Source organism: Purpureocillium lilacinum (assembly GCF_023168085.1).
Source record: "Purpureocillium lilacinum CBS 284.36 DNA, scaffold_6, whole genome shotgun sequence".
Classification (NCBI taxonomy): domain Eukaryota; kingdom Fungi; phylum Ascomycota; class Sordariomycetes; order Hypocreales; family Ophiocordycipitaceae; genus Purpureocillium; species Purpureocillium lilacinum.
Window position 1 is genome coordinate 2,599,132 of NW_027072116.1, and position 14,614 is coordinate 2,613,745.

Below are 14,614 nucleotides of genomic sequence, written 5' to 3' on the forward strand. Positions count from 1 at the left end.
TCGACTGTTGTTGATCGTTGTCTGGGATTTTTCGCAGCATAGTATTTGCTGGATGGACGGAACGGAATACGAGTATGCAGGCAGAGTGAGAGAGAGCGTATAGACCTCCCGCTCGACCCTGGTCGTCGAGACCCCGCAACAACATCATCAAAGACAGAAAGTCGACGGGCGTAACGCGCGAGGCCAATGACGCGGCTTGGCGAACCTCAGCTGTGCTGCGCGAACGTGTTTGCCATACGCCATGATGACCAAATTGGTCGCACAAAGCAGCACAGAGTTGTCTGGTCTGTTGTCCCCCCCGATGCTGGTTCCGGCCACGACCTCCGCAACACTTCGCACGTTCAGGCCCCATGAAGTCGTCGTGGCGCACGTATGCATGTACTGTATCGTCAACGCCTGTTTCAAACGTGTACCACGGCCGGCGAGGTCTGCCGCTGCTACTGCCGCTGCTCCTGCACGGGTGGGCCTCGACTTTTCCTTTCGTCGAAACCGCCCATCCATGCTTGATGAAAGCTTCTGTGCTACGCCGGACATGCGGGCAACCTTGCTCCTCGCGAATCACCGTCGGTGTCCGGCATGGGCACAACATTGAACGTCTCGTCCGGCTTGCCATGTCTTGGAAGAAAACACCAAGCGGTCAGGCCGTACCGTGTACAGCCATCGTCACATGCCTCTGTTGCCTGGCAGGACGGACTGTATGGTGTTCTATCAAGGTGGCAGGCAGTCCTCCCTCCCCCACTACTTGTCTCTTCTCGCCAGCCGCTCGACGCGCATACCGTGAACCGAGTGGCTGGACGCCGTCGGGCTCGAGTCAAGCTGAACGATTACTCTATATAGTCGAACCCCGCGGCGGTGCATGCATGGGAACCAAAAGGCCCCTTTGTTTGACACATGGGGACGCGGTTGTTGAGAGACCGGAGAGATACCCAATGCAACGCGGTGCCCAACCGAGAAGCCTCGATCGCGGACCCAGGTGTAGGAGGAGTAGAGACTATCGACGGGCATGTCCGTGGGACGGATGGATGTCTATATAAGGCTCGCTCCTCCTCCGGAAGTGAGGTTGTTCTCCTGTGTTGTGTAGTTCACCAGGAACAAGAACCACATCCGGAAACTTGACTTACACTTACACTTACACGCAACCCGACCCACTCATACACACTCACCCCCCCCCATCAGTTGACAGAATGTCTGCTCAAGTCAACGAAATCTTCTTTGGCGCCGCCGTGGCCGCGGTGCGCAGGGGCAGCAGCCTCCGCGTGTACGAGACCGACGTGTCTGGCGGCATCCGCGAGGCCCAGTACGAGGGCAAGTGGACCGGCGGCTCGTCCTCCAACATCATCGCCACGGGCAAGATCGGCACCCCCGTCGCCGCGACCAACCTCGAGTTCAACTCGATCCGCGTCTACTACGTGGGCACGGACAACAAGGCCAAGGAGGCCGCCTATGACAGCGGCAAGGGCTGGGTGAGTTGGACCCCTTGCTTGATCTCTGGTCGTTTCCGTGTGTGAGTGAAGTGAGTGTTGACAGTTGAATGCGGGCAGTACAACGGTGACTTGAGCCGGGCGGACTTTTCTGTTGCTCCTTACTCGAGCATCTCGGCCGTCTTCCTTGGTGGCCACAGCATCCTGCGCGTCTACGGACAGCTCCCCAACGACACCATCCAGGAGTGGTGCTGTGCGTCTCCCTCCTCCCCCCCTTTCACTCTTGCTCGTCCAGTGATGCTCACTGCTTGAGCTCAAATGACATTGTCTAACGGGAGTCGGACATAGGGGACAACAACGGCAAGTGGACGGTTGGCACCAACCTCGGCGCCGCCCTTCCCGGCAGCTCCATCGCCGCGACGACCTGGGGCGGCTCGCCCTACCACATCCGGTACGAACGTCCAACCTACCTGCCCCTTTCCTTCAAGTCTCATGTGATGCTCACCATTCTTGTAGTGTCTACTACCAGGACGCCAAGCTCAACCTCGTCGAAAAGGCCTGGGACGGCAAGGGCTGGTACCAGGGCGGCTTCCACGTGGCCAACAAGGTGCCGCGCGCGCCGCTGGGCGTCACCTCGTGGGGCGAGGGCAACAGCCTGGGCATCCGCGTCTACTACGGCACGGTGTCCAACGTGATCAAGGAGAAGGGCTGGGACGGCAGCAGCGGCGGCTGGTACGACGGCGGCTTCTCCCAGGAGTCGGTCCCGGGCTCCCGCGTGTGTGCCATCCCGCTCGACATCCTGCGCGTCTACATCCAGAACGGCACGCTCAGCACCGCCGTCACCGAGTTTGCCTGGGAAGGCAAGTGGGTTGTGGGCAAGGATGCCCTGCCGCCCGCCTAAGTGAGGCAGTTGCACGTGGTGAGAGCATGAAGCAATGAGGCGACGTGCGATGAGCGTTGGGCAGAGAGAGCGTTGGGTGGGAGATGATGAGAGTCGCGGCGAGAATGGCAAATTTTTAAGGGGAGACACGGGTAAAAACTGAAAAGCAAAAAGTACGGGCAAGTTCCTTGCGTACTGTAGCGCTTCATTACCGTATTCGTCAACATAACAAGCTCCGTGGTGGAAACTTGCTGGTGTGCCTGAAAACCTGACCCGACTTGCCCATTTTCTCAGTAGTAATGACCAGAGTAAGCCCAATCTATCGCCCTTTCACGGTTGTGTGTACGTTATCCTGCCTGATTCGCACTTTGGGCAGCAAGGTGCCTTATGTTGGCGCACGTGGTGCCCATTGAACTCAACTACTCCTCCTAATGGGCCGTGAGAGAACATGAAACAGATCGGGAAGATGTTGAGCGGCCAAGACTGAGAAACTTCAGTGGCTCTATAATATCTGGGAGATTGATTGAGTGTCCACCTAAAGGCCCCCTGTTGGCGTCCAACACCTTTTCTTTGCTCGGCCATAGCTCCCACGCAAGCTAGCATAAAGCCTGCCATTCGGAGATAGCACATGCTTGCTACCATCACCGGACTTAATGTGCTATACGTCTAAACCAAGAGTCATCCAGCTGTTGTACAGAGAGGAACCTCTTAACTCCGTGTTGGTCCATTTACGCGTCCCACCGCGCTCCCAAGTCTATACTCTACTACACCCTATTTCCGACAATATCGTACAGTTGTGATGTGAGTTTGTTCTAGTTTTGCACATAGCCCGACTTGCCAATGGCATTGACAAAGAGCTCGCGGCACGGAACCTTGGAGCCGAGCTTGGCGCACAGCAGGAACGCGCCGCTCAGCTTGCGGTGGAGGCTGTACGTCTCCTCGGGCGGCGGGGCGAGGCGCTCGTTGAGCATGAGCGGGATGAGCGCCTTGACGCGCTCCGTGATGGTCTGGTCCTTGAAGTCGTACACGGCGGGCGCCGACGCGAGGAACGGCTCCGCAATGGTCAGCACCGAGTCGACGTGCGCGTCGAGCATGGCTTTGCTCTCGTGGCCCGTCAGGTAGCCGAGGCTCTCGGACAGGACGCGCACACGCTCGCGGTCGCCGCGCGAGGCGCCCTCGAGCAGCTGCACGTACTCGCGCACAAACGCCTCCGGGTACTCGCGCGAGGCGCCAAAGTCGAGCAGCTCGAGCTTGTTGATGCTCGCGTTGTACAGGAAGTTGGTCCAGTTGGGGTCCGTCTGCATGAAGCGGAACTCGGTGATCTCGCGCAGGCAGAGGCGCATGATTTGCGTGCCGATCCAGTCGCGCTGGGCCTGCGTGAACGAGGAGACGCGCGTGACGCCGATGCCGTCCATAAAGTCCATTGTGAGGACCTGCTTGCCCGACGCTTCGAGGTGGACGTCGGGCGCCAGGAAGACGTCCTCCTCGCCCTTGAGCAGGTCCTTGTAGCGGATCGCGCACTGCGCCTCGCGCTCATAGTCGCACTCCCAGCCAAGCTCCAGCCTGGCGTTGTCGATGGTCTTGTCGAGGTACAGGCCCTTGGGCAGCAGCTTGGTCGCGTTGAGCAGGATGCCCAGGTTGTCCAGGTCCGAGTTGATGGAGTCGGCTACACCGGGGAACTGGATCTTGACGGCCACCCGCTTGCCATTAGACTTGAGCACCGCCTTATGCACCTGCCCAATCGACGCGGCCGCGATGGGCGTCTCCTCGAACTCGCTAAAGAGGTCGCGCCAGTTCTCGCCGAGGTTGCTCACCAGCACCCTGTCTCGCTGCCACGCGGGCATGTAGTCGGCGCGGTCCTGCACCCTCTGCAGCACCTCCTGAATCGGCGCCGGCAGCATCTTGGAGTCCTGGAAGCTCATCATCTGGCCCATCTTGAGGGCGGCGCCCCGCATGCGCGACAGTTTGGCCACCAGCCGTTCCATGTTCTTGCCGCTCAGCAGCACCGAGCCCTCGCCGCCGCCGCCAAAGGCTCTGCTGACCGTCTCCGACATGGCGCCCCCGAGCATGCCGGCAGCGAGCCCGCCGTAGTTCCAGATGCGGCTGAACCGGGATGCCGGTACCTTGGATTCCCGCAGCTTGTAGGCGGGCGCGGGAGGCGCGCCGCTGCCGACCAGGTCTTTTGCAATGTCTATCGTCTCCTTGTCCACTGTGGCCGTGCCTGTCTCGACGGGGCGAGGAGCCACTGGTGTAGGCTCCGGTGTAGGCTCCGGTGTAGGCTCCGGCCTATGCTCTGGCATTGTATTCGGAGCGGGCTCGGGAGAAGGCTTCGTGGTGGCCGAATCCGCTTCTTGCGGCGGAGGAGAGGCAGTTGTATTCTCGGCGGCCTTGGCGATGTCTTCACCAGCCGAATCGACGCTCGGTGTCGCATTGATGTCGACCGGCGGCGGCCTCGGCCAGTACCGCAACGGGTGCTCCTTTGCTGGCCCTCCCGCACCCGGCGGCGGCCGTCTGATCCCTGGGCCCTTCTGCTTCTTCAACGACTCCAATATGTTGGAACCGCGGGTCGTGTGAAAGATGTTCACGTCGACGCCCGGCGGCAGCTCCACGCCTGCCGCAGCGTCCCTGTTCGCCGCAGCGGCCAACTTCTGGGCAGCGGCCTCGAAGCCCTCAGCCGCCGTGCTGCGCTTGATATTCGCTGTCTCGGGAATCGGTCGCTGCCCTGGCGGTGGTTGTGGTGGACTCGGCTTAGAGGATTCTCTCGCAACGGCCGAGTTTTGTTCCTCCACGGGGCTCTCATTTTGCGCTCTCTCGCCCTCCCTCAACTCGGTCGAAGCCTCCTGTGTCGACGTCGGTTTCACCTCTCTCCATTTCGCCGCAATGCTCGACGTCCTGCCGTATGCGTCGAGCTGCCGGCTGCGGAGGGCAATGTGCTTGGACGCGACGGACCGCGAGGCGTTGAGCAGCGCCGCCGCGTCAATGACCAGGTCCACGAGCCTCATGAGGACTGGGCCGCCTCGTAACGCCGGGCGCGCATCGACAATTGGGTCGGGTTCGCGTCGATTTTCGTCGGCACAAGACGGGTAGATGGGCTGATGGGAGCTGCAAATCCATGGTGGAAATGGTTGACGTCGTATGCAGCTAAAGGGGCGGGCACTTTGCGACCCGCGTCCAGCTCTGTGACGCTGGACCCGCGATCTAGTTTACTCTCCGTCACTTGAGTCCGTGGATTAATTTACTGAATGAGATGGATTCAGGCCCTTGGAGGACTCGTCGTGATGCTTGGATTTGCTTCTCAATCTTGACGCGAGCTGGAAAGATCCCTATCATTCGGCGAGCGAGTAGCTTTGATACAACCTGACCGCGATAAACCTGGGCATTCTGCCATCCCGACTTCATGACACTCTCGCGAGAGATCTCTTTCCCATGAAAGCAATGTCTATATAACCTCTGTGTCAATGCAAACGCCGTGCCAAAACTTATACCCGAACCATACCCTCATCTTTGGACCCAAACAATCTCCAAACGCCAGTGAATGCAATCATGATCTGTGGCACGCTGGGCCTTCCTTCTACTTCCGCTTCGTGATTGGTGTAGTGACGCTCTTGAGCAATGAGCCCCGGGGGCGCATCGGAGTCGATACGCCAAAAGAGCTACCAGGCGTTTTGTCCTTTGGTGTCCCCATCGAGCTCCATAGCCTCTGCGCCGCCGGCGTGAGGTCACCCGAAACACGCGGGCTACTGGGAAACTTTGGGACTGGTGTCTTCGTAATCTTCCCTGTGAAACCTTGTGTAGATGACTCTTTGTTGGACTTTGCGATCCGATCGACCATCTGTTCATGGAGCGACTCTCGTTTCCTCGGTTGCTGGACCTTGAACGGGTTGTGCGAGTCGCCCGGGCCCAAGTCGATGAGCGGCGGTGCGGAACCCAAGTCGGACTCGTTGTCGTCTACAAAAGCATAGCCGTTAACCCTCGGCGTTTCGCCTCCTCCTGCGACGCTCGAATCCTGGTCTCGCCGCCGCGGCCTTCCTGCAATCGCATCGCGGACGGACGACATGGTTGGCGAGGGAGGGCGTTGCGGCACATGAGGCTGCGGGATCCTGGTGTTCTCTAGAACGATCGCCTTTGGTGCCATCCGAGATGCCTCTTCCGCTCGTTGAGCAACCGTGGTGACCCCATCGTCCAGCTCACTCGGCGCAAACATCAAGCCATTTCTTAGGTTCGCATTCCAGGAGTCGGGTCGTGCCGGGCGGTCGTCCGAGTCCTTGATAGCAAGGCGGTCGCGCTTGATGAAGCCATCATCAATGAGCTTGCCGGACTCAGCGAGTTTGTCGGTGACCTCTTTCTGCTTGATCATTTGCTTCGAAGGGAGCTTATTGCCGTTCCACATCCAGGCAGTCTTGTCGGCGCGCTTCTGGTTCTGTTTGTCGACCAGCTTGTAGAAACTTTCGTTGTCCTCGCTCGTGTAAGTCGACTGAAACTTGGTCAGGCTCATGTCGGAGCCAAGCGATGGCTTTTCTGCGACAGTCGTCGACGCTACCGAGGCGGGCGTATCCCCCACGTACGTGCTCGGGGTTCGCCCAGCCTCCTGTGTTGCGCTCGATCGAAAGGGTGTCCTGCGCCGCCCTGGCGTCATAGCTTCCTGCAGAGTTCTGCCCGCGCTGGCTATCTGGATAGGATCCTTCGACTCCACGGCATTCAGGTAGTCGCTCTGGAGCGACGCCACCTCGATGCCGGGGAAGTAATCTCTGGCGATGATGTGCGCCAGTGTGTCGGTGTATTCATCTTCGGCGAGGACTTGTCGGGGACGCTTGATCTTCTTGACTTGCGGCGGAGGGGGCATGAGGTCCGTGTCGGTCCTCTTGCGCACCAGCGCTTTGGACTGGTTCGGGGTGGAATCCATGATGGGCGTGCCGGTGACTTGCGCGCGAGTGGTGCGCTCAGACGAATGGCATCATCAAGGCCCTCACCACAAGCGCGCGGGACGGGAATATGAGGCCCAGACTCTCTCTGACGAGGTAGGTGAGCGCCGTGGGCGCATGCGCGGCTGCAAAGAGTGTTCGTCGAACGCGGCGTGCGGGCGGCGTTGAAGCGCAGGCAGCCGTGGGAAGTCGGGCGACGTTCAAGATCGATCCATGGATGATGCGCCCCACTCAAGTTAGGTTGCCTCGAGAGGTGCAGGGCGGCCGTGCCGATAGATATGCAAGTAAACGAGTCTCGGCTTTCGGCGCCGGGCTCTCTGTGCTCGAGTTAATCAATCAGTGGAGCACCACCAAACAAAGGCGCTCACGCCCTGCGGAGCCTGTTCAGGCTTCTAGCACCATCCACGCCCTATAGCAGTGGCCCGCCAGGCATCCAGGGCACTCGAGCACATGGCCCCCCGCTGACAAGGCGGCAGCTCCAGTGGGCCTCGCCCCGATCCAACTGCCCGTATCTCCAGGAAAACCCCCCCGCCGCTCCGGTTCCAAAAGTCTTCCCGTCACGTTCGCCGACTTAGACCCGCGCGCATCTAGAGTTTGTTTCCTCGATCCTCAGCCCCATCCGTTGCCGGCGCCCGCTGCGACGTCGCATTGGGGACTGTATTCCTTTCTCCTTCCGTGAGCCGAGCCTGTTTTCTTGCGATTCAGCATCTTCACCCCCGCGACCATCCCGCGCCTCGCCCTCGAGCCTCCCGCCACTGCGAGCGCCGCCACCATGTCGCAAGAAGCCGTCGACCTCAAGAACAAGGGCAACAAGGAGTTCGCCGCCGGCGACTACCCTGGGGCCGTCACATACTATTCCAAGGCCATTGCGCTGAACGACAAGGAGCCAACCTTCTTCACGAACCGAGCCCAAGTGCGTCGCCGAGTGTCCCCCGCCCTCGTTTGCTCGTGTGACTGACCTGCATGTTCCGCAACCGATCAGGCATACATCAAGACCGAGGCCTATGGTTACGCCATTGCCGACGCCGACAAGGCCCTCGAGTTGAATCCGAAGCTGGTCAAGGTTGGTGCTCCCCATCCTCACCCTCCACTGCTTCTGTAGCTAACCTCGCTGCACGCAGGCTTACTATCGCCGAGGCCTCGCCCGAACCGCCATCCTCCGACCCAAGGAGGCAATCGATGATTTTAAGGAATGCGTCCGGTTAGATCCGAACAATAAGGATGCTAGGCTCAAGCTGGAGGAGTGCAAGAAGATTGTGCGCCAGCTCGCCTTCTTCGCCGCCATCGAGGTTGGCGATGAGCCTTCAGCGGCCGAGGGCCTCGACCTCGACTCGATGGCTGTTGATGCCGACTACGATGGCGTTCGCCTGGAGAAGGAGATGACTCAAGAGTTCATCGACGACATGATTGAGCGCTTCAAGACGGGCAAGAAGATCCATCGCAAATACGTCTACCAAATCATCCTTGCCGTCAAGGAAATCGTCTACCAGGAGGCGACCATGGTGGAGATGGAGATTCCAGACGATGTCGAGCTCACCGTCTGTGGCGATACACATGGTAAGTGCTCTCCAAAGTCTTCATGACCCTTTTGCTCTGGCTGACCTCCCATGCAGGTCAATACTTTGATCTCATGGAGCTCTTCCGTCGCAACGGCTCGCCCAACGAGAAGCACTGGTACCTGTTCAATGGTGACTTTGTCGACCGGGGATCCTGGTCGACCGAGATTGCCCTCTTGCTGTACGCCTACAAGTGGCTGCGGCCCAAGGGCTTCTTCCTGAACCGCGGTAACCACGAGACGGACGACATGAACCGCGTGTATGGCTTCGAGGGAGAGTGCAAGGCCAAGTACAACGAGAGGTTGGTGCAAAGTCCCTCAGATCTGGGCTGATAGACAACTGACTTGTGCATGTACAGAGTGTTCAAGTTGTTCTCGGAGAGCTTCTCTGCTCTGCCCCTGGCTACCCTCGTCGGCGAAAAGTACCTGGTCCTGCACGGCGGCTTGTTCTCGGACGACAACGTCACGCTCGATGACATTCGCAAGCTGGACCGACACAACCAGCGCCAGCCCGGCCAGGCAGGCCTCATGATGGAGATGCTGTGGACGGACCCGCAGGAGGAGAACGGCCGCGGCCCGAGCAAGCGAGGCGTGGGCATGCAGTTCGGTCCGGACATTACCAAGCGCTTCTGCGAGAAGAACGGCCTCGAGGCGGTCATTCGGAGTCACGAGGTGCGCATGGACGGTTATGAAGTGCAGCACGATGGACGTTGCATCACGGGTAAGTCGATTCCGCTCTTTTGCTCTAACTCTATCCATGCGTGGATCTAATGTGGCCGCCTCGTTAGTCTTCTCGGCGCCCAAGTACTGCGACTCGACGGAGAACCGGGGTGCTTACATCAATATCGGCCCCGACTACAAGCTCAGATATGAGCAGTTTGACGCCGTGCCACACCCGGACATCAAGCCCATGGTAAGCTTGGCCCCCTCTTGCTGTTGCTTCGAGCATGCCTTTCTCTAACGCGCTGCCAGGCTTATGCCCAGAACTCGCTCATGTCGTCTCTGATGTAAGACGTGGGAAGCGGCGGCGGATTGGCTTCAAGTATCGGCAACGCATCGACCCGGCGTCCTGGAATATATGGCTTGGATCGTGGGTTGGGGCGGGTAGAAAGTAACCAGCACATAGATACCCGGGTAGATCAAAGACTCATGCAAAGTCTCATCTCTGACGAATGTCGTCGGCCCGCTGGCTCCTCAGCTGTCCCAGAGCGCGTCCTGCCCGTCCGAGCCCACCATGGCGCCCAGCCAGTCTGAGCACTGCTTGATGCGCAATACGCTGTGCACGCCGCCATCGCTGGCGCCCTTCCACGCCGTGATGGCCGCTGCGAAGGAGCCGAGGTCCTGTCTCGGCACCCGCAGCCAGCAGTCCGCGCCGTCCACCTTGAGGATGTCGAGCGAGATGGCCTCCCCGGTGAGGCCCAGGAACTGCCGCAGCGCCGCGGTGCAGTACGACTTGACCTGCAGGTCGTCGAGCTGCGCGGGCTCGGGGCCGTTTGTGCTGAGCTCCAGGTGGGCGTATGAGAACTGCGGCGACTTGATGGTGCAGGTGAGGATTTCGTGGGATGTTTCCAGGTGCGCTTTTGGCGCGCGTTGGCTTTGCGTCGGACCCCCCTGCGAGGAGCTCATTTTCCCCCCGTTGACTTTTTTTTTGTTTGTTTGCAAAAGCGTAATGTTTTATGTGTAGAACGTTAAAATAGTGTTGTTTGCTCACGAAACTGTGAAGTGCTTAATAGGTTTGCTTGGTGAAGCTTGACTGTGTTGGAGCCAAGATGCGTTAGTGAAATATTTTGCTTACGTGCATACGCCAAACTACCGCCGCATCAACCAACTCCAACACCCCGCCTGCTCTGCGATCGCGACCAGGATCAACATCAACCTCCTCTTGCGGCGCTCTCCACGACCAAACCCCCGACACTCCTCTGCAACTTGACGGCGCAAAATACACCCTCAGCGCTTGTGTTGCAGCAACGCTATCATGTCGACTTCCAACTTTGCGGCCCCTGGCCAGCAGCGCTACCTGCGCGCCTGCATGGTCTGTTCCATCGTCATGACCTACAGCGTACGCCTCGCCTCGCCTCGCCTCACCTCACCCTCCCCTGCTTCGGCCGCGTCTATCCCGTTGCTCCGCTTAGGAGCCTTTGCGCCTTGATGGCGTGACGCGCGCGCGTGCAGATGCAACACATGCTGACATGCGATCGTTTAGCGCTTCCGCGACGAGGGATGCCCCAACTGCGAAGAGTTCCTGCACCTCGCCGGCTCGCAGGACCAGATCGAGAGCTGCACGTCGCAGGTCTTCGAGGGCCTCATCACGCTCGCCAACCCGGCCCGCTCGTGGGTCGCAAAGTGGCAGCGCCTCGACGGCTACGTCGGCGGCGTGTACGCCATCAAGGTCTCGGGCCAGCTGCCCGACGAGATCCGGCAGACGCTCGAGGACGAGTACCGGATCCAGTACATACCGTACGTGGGAAATCACCGTCATTCTGGTTCCCCTCTTCACTTGGCAACTTCCCTTCTCTAACTCTTTGTGCAGGAGAGATGGCACCGAGACGGAGGCGGACTCATAACGATCGCTACTCGCACGACATGGCATTACAATGATTTAGGCGCTGGCGAACAGGGCGTTGCTAGAAAAGCAGGGGCATTTGGAGGATTCAGGCGCAGCTCATGGCGAGGTAGTCATTATGGTGGTATCTACATTATTCAGGGAATCATAAACCGTCTCCAAACGCCGATATGCTCCGTAAGTGCCCTCAGCTGCTTCGATGCTTCTTGCCTGAGGGCATGCTGAACCCAGCCGACTCTCGTGACCGTTTCCTTTCCATTTCTTGCCTCATGATCCGCTCTACTTCACTCATCTTCTTCGGCTCCTCGGGTTTGCTCTCCTTCTTTGGCCCTGCTGCCGCGAGTGCGTTCTTCTTTTTGGCCTGCGCAAAGACGTTTTTGACTTGAGGCTTGCCGCCCATCTTCATGGACAGCCCTCCGAATCCGGCGGACTTGGCCGCTGCCTTGTCGGGCTCGCCACTCTGAGCGGCTTCGCTAGATGCTCCTTGCTCGGGTGTTGACTCTGCGGGTTTCGCCTCCGACGCCTCCGTCTTGGGTTTCGAACCAAACGACAATGTGATTTTCTCGCCATCTTTCCGTTTCAAGTTTCGGGCTTCCTCGTCCTCTTCTTGATTGTTCTGCTTTTGCGCGGCGAGCGCCTGCGCGCGCCGGATCTGCTCCTTGAGGATGCGCTGCTCGAGCTGCTCGTCGCCCTGGTCCTGCGCCTCCTTCTTGCGCAGCGCTTCCTGACGCCGCAGCGCCTCGGGCGAGTTGTCTATCCAGGATATGAAGATGCCCTTTTCGTTCTCCTCCACGCGACAGATGCTCTCGCGGCCGAGGTGCTTGGCAAACTCAGTCAGGGACGGCCACTTGGTGGCGTTCATGTGGATGTGCTCCTTGTTGGCGATGTACTCCTGGTAGAACTGGTTGATCTGGACCTGCTTCTCGCCGTGGCCCGTCTTGAGGAGCTGCAGGAAGTCGCGCAGGAACTGGTTGCTGTACTCGTTGATGAACTTCTTGGGGTCCTCGCCGACGACGAGCATCTGCCGCACGTGGCTCTCAGACTGCGTGTGCATCTTGAAGCCGTTGGCATCGCGGCACTGCTTCTCGCACACCTGGCAGTACCATCGCAGCCGCTGAAGTCCCTTGCTCTTGAGCTTGTTGGACAGGTGCTTAGTCGATCCCACCTCGGCTTTCGGCATGTTGGCGGGATGCGCGCGGGCGCGGCGCAAGCGTAGTCGACTGTTCGAGGGAAGGTGTGCCGCGGTGGCGCAGGTTGGATAAGTCGGTGACCGAGAGCCTGGACGCGTTCGATATCAGGATGCACTGATGAGCGAGCACAGCTCTCAAGGAGAAGTCAACTTGCGACACTGGGAGATGGCGGGAATGGGAGAGTGGTAAAGTAGTTTCGAGAAGCGGGATTCGAGGTTGAAGTTGGTTGACGGCGCCCATAGCCTTGCAGATTTTAGTGGGGCTTATCTAATCTGGCCGGTGCCTGCCATGCCCGGCCATTTGACGCCCGCCCCACCGCCTGGAGCCTCATGTCGCCGCCGCATCGACTTCTCCTCCATCAACCAACTCATCCTCACTCAACCTTTGCAAACGTCCCTGGCCTGGCCATCGCAAGGCCCACGGCAGCACATATCGTCAGCTTGTGTCTTCAGGCGACATAAGGAATCAGATAGCCGACGTAGATACCGAACCGCCCGGCTTACGCGACCAGCTTAGCCCACCATGTCTGAGCGCAAGGTCCTTCAGGTATGTTCGCACTCTACCTTGCCACGCCGCGAATCGCGCAGCAGCTAACCCCTGAGCAGAAATACTACCCTCCGGACTTTGATCCGCGAGACATTTCGCGCCGCCGCGGCCCGAAGACGAGCGGCCCGCGCATCCAGACCGTCCGCCTGATGGCGCCCTTCTCGATGCGCTGCATGACGTGCGGAGAGTTCATCTACAAGGGCCGCAAGTTCAACTCGAGGAAGGAGACGAACCAGGAGGAAAAGTACCTCAACATCCAAATATTCTTCTTCCACATCAAGTGCACCCGCTGCAGCGCCGAGATCACCTTCCGAACCGACCCCAAGAACAACGACTACGCCATGGTCAAGGGCGCTGTGCGCAATATGGAGCCGTGGAGGAATCGGGAGACGGAGGAGGAGACGATGGAGCAGAGGCTAGACCGCCTGGAGCGGGAAGAGGCGGAGGCGGCGGGCGAGGAGGAGAAGAACGCCATGGCGGACCTCGAGGCCAAGAACGCGGACGCACGGCGCGAGATGGCCGCCGCGGATGCCCTCGACGAGATACGACAAAGAAACGCCAGAATAAACCGGTCAGAAAAGGACGGCGTCGACTTTGCGGACGCCATCGTCCGGACGGAAGACGAGGAGCGGGCACGGCAAGAAAAGGAAGACGAGGAGGCGGCCAAGAGAGCGTTCGCGGCGGCCAAGGGGGCGCCGAATGACATCGAGGTTGTCGAAGAGGAGGAGCCAAAGCAAGACTCAACAACACCAACGTCGGATGACGCCATGCCTCCCCCGCCGCCGCCAAGTTCAATGCCTCCGCCGGCGGGGCCGCCTCCATCTTTCAAGAGAGTGGTGAAGAGGAAGAAAGATCACTCGGCGCTGCTGGGAATTAAGAAGAAGAAGACGTCGCTCGTATGAGCGGGTGTGGGAGTTGAGTATGGTGTCATTGAACGTGTACTAGAATAATCGCGGTCAAATGATTAATCACGATCATAATGTCACTTAAGCGTCTGAGACGACTTTTCAGTAGATCATTCCATGTCTAATCATCTTGACCGCCAACGAACAGAGACGGCTTTGAGAGGGGGCGCTTGTTGGCTCCGCTACGGCCAAGTCACTACGTGGAGGGAATGCAAGTTGTTTGTAACATCGTGTATAATTCATCGCTAAGTGGCTTTTGCCGTGCCAAGGCGTCGTTCCAAGACGCAAAACTCCGTCCCATGTTATGTGCTCCCCGTATGTGCCAAGCCTGTCGACACATAACCAGTGTCCCTGGATTTTCCGTTGCGCCATGTCTTGCAGTGTTATTAGGCAAGACGCCCCCCCCCAAAAAAAGAAGAAGACCAATGTTGCAGCGACTCAATGAAGAGTGCCGTAGTCAAGTTGTTACAAAGAAATGCATTGCTCGTTGCTTGCGTCTCGCATTTCGCTCTCGTCATGGAAAAAAAAAAATGTGAACGCCCGTATTTGCCTTGCTTCGTCAAAGGCGACGTCATCGTGGCCGACTGGCAATCAGACCACGCGACCTCGCCACACTCGGGTTGCAGCGTCGT

The 14,614-nt window shown here is 59.0% G+C and overlaps 8 protein-coding genes across 8 annotated transcripts; 4 read left to right on the top strand and 4 right to left on the bottom strand.

The window, feature by feature from the left end:
* Positions 1 to 1,184: 1,184 nt before the first annotated feature.
* PLICBS_008683 (uncharacterized protein) lies at positions 1,185 to 2,322 on the top strand (the record flags this gene model as incomplete). The annotated part of the gene is made up of 4 exons (XM_018324855.2): positions 1,185 to 1,463; positions 1,542 to 1,674; positions 1,770 to 1,872; positions 1,938 to 2,322. 4 exons carry the CDS (start codon positions 1,185 to 1,187, stop codon positions 2,320 to 2,322), a joined length of 900 nt encoding a protein of 299 aa, XP_018176249.2.
* Positions 2,323 to 3,113: 791 nt separating this feature from the next.
* On the bottom strand, positions 3,114 to 5,303 carry PLICBS_008684 (uncharacterized protein; the record flags this gene model as incomplete). The annotated part of the gene is made up of 1 exon (XM_018324854.2): positions 3,114 to 5,303. The coding sequence occupies one exon, from the start codon at positions 5,301 to 5,303 to the stop codon at positions 3,114 to 3,116; it is 2,190 nt and encodes a 729-aa protein (XP_018176248.2).
* A 569-nt stretch (positions 5,304 to 5,872) lies between these two features.
* PLICBS_008685 (uncharacterized protein) lies at positions 5,873 to 7,204 on the bottom strand (the record flags this gene model as incomplete). Its single annotated transcript, XM_018324853.2, has 1 exon — positions 5,873 to 7,204. The coding sequence occupies one exon, from the start codon at positions 7,202 to 7,204 to the stop codon at positions 5,873 to 5,875; it is 1,332 nt and encodes a 443-aa protein (XP_018176247.2).
* A 791-nt stretch (positions 7,205 to 7,995) lies between these two features.
* Positions 7,996 to 9,789, top strand: PLICBS_008686 (uncharacterized protein; the record flags this gene model as incomplete). Its single annotated transcript, XM_018324852.2, has 7 exons — positions 7,996 to 8,136; positions 8,206 to 8,286; positions 8,345 to 8,780; positions 8,837 to 9,080; positions 9,138 to 9,499; positions 9,567 to 9,691; positions 9,751 to 9,789. 7 exons carry the CDS (start codon positions 7,996 to 7,998, stop codon positions 9,787 to 9,789), a joined length of 1,428 nt encoding a protein of 475 aa, XP_018176246.1.
* A 183-nt stretch (positions 9,790 to 9,972) lies between these two features.
* On the bottom strand, positions 9,973 to 10,404 carry PLICBS_008687 (uncharacterized protein; the record flags this gene model as incomplete). The annotated part of the gene is made up of 1 exon (XM_018324851.1): positions 9,973 to 10,404. The coding sequence occupies one exon, from the start codon at positions 10,402 to 10,404 to the stop codon at positions 9,973 to 9,975; it is 432 nt and encodes a 143-aa protein (XP_018176245.1).
* A 349-nt stretch (positions 10,405 to 10,753) lies between these two features.
* On the top strand, positions 10,754 to 11,342 carry PLICBS_008688 (transcription elongation factor SPT4; the record flags this gene model as incomplete). The annotated part of the gene is made up of 3 exons (XM_018324850.2): positions 10,754 to 10,837; positions 10,982 to 11,235; positions 11,309 to 11,342. The coding sequence occupies 3 exons, from the start codon at positions 10,754 to 10,756 to the stop codon at positions 11,340 to 11,342; spliced, it is 372 nt and encodes a 123-aa protein (XP_018176244.1).
* A 186-nt stretch (positions 11,343 to 11,528) lies between these two features.
* On the bottom strand, positions 11,529 to 12,521 carry PLICBS_008689 (uncharacterized protein; the record flags this gene model as incomplete). The annotated part of the gene is made up of 1 exon (XM_018324849.2): positions 11,529 to 12,521. The coding sequence occupies one exon, from the start codon at positions 12,519 to 12,521 to the stop codon at positions 11,529 to 11,531; it is 993 nt and encodes a 330-aa protein (XP_018176243.2).
* A 532-nt stretch (positions 12,522 to 13,053) lies between these two features.
* On the top strand, positions 13,054 to 13,979 carry PLICBS_008690 (uncharacterized protein; the record flags this gene model as incomplete). Its single annotated transcript, XM_018324848.2, has 2 exons — positions 13,054 to 13,077; positions 13,137 to 13,979. 2 exons carry the CDS (start codon positions 13,054 to 13,056, stop codon positions 13,977 to 13,979), a joined length of 867 nt encoding a protein of 288 aa, XP_018176242.1.
* Between the last annotated feature and the right edge of the window lie 635 nt (positions 13,980 to 14,614).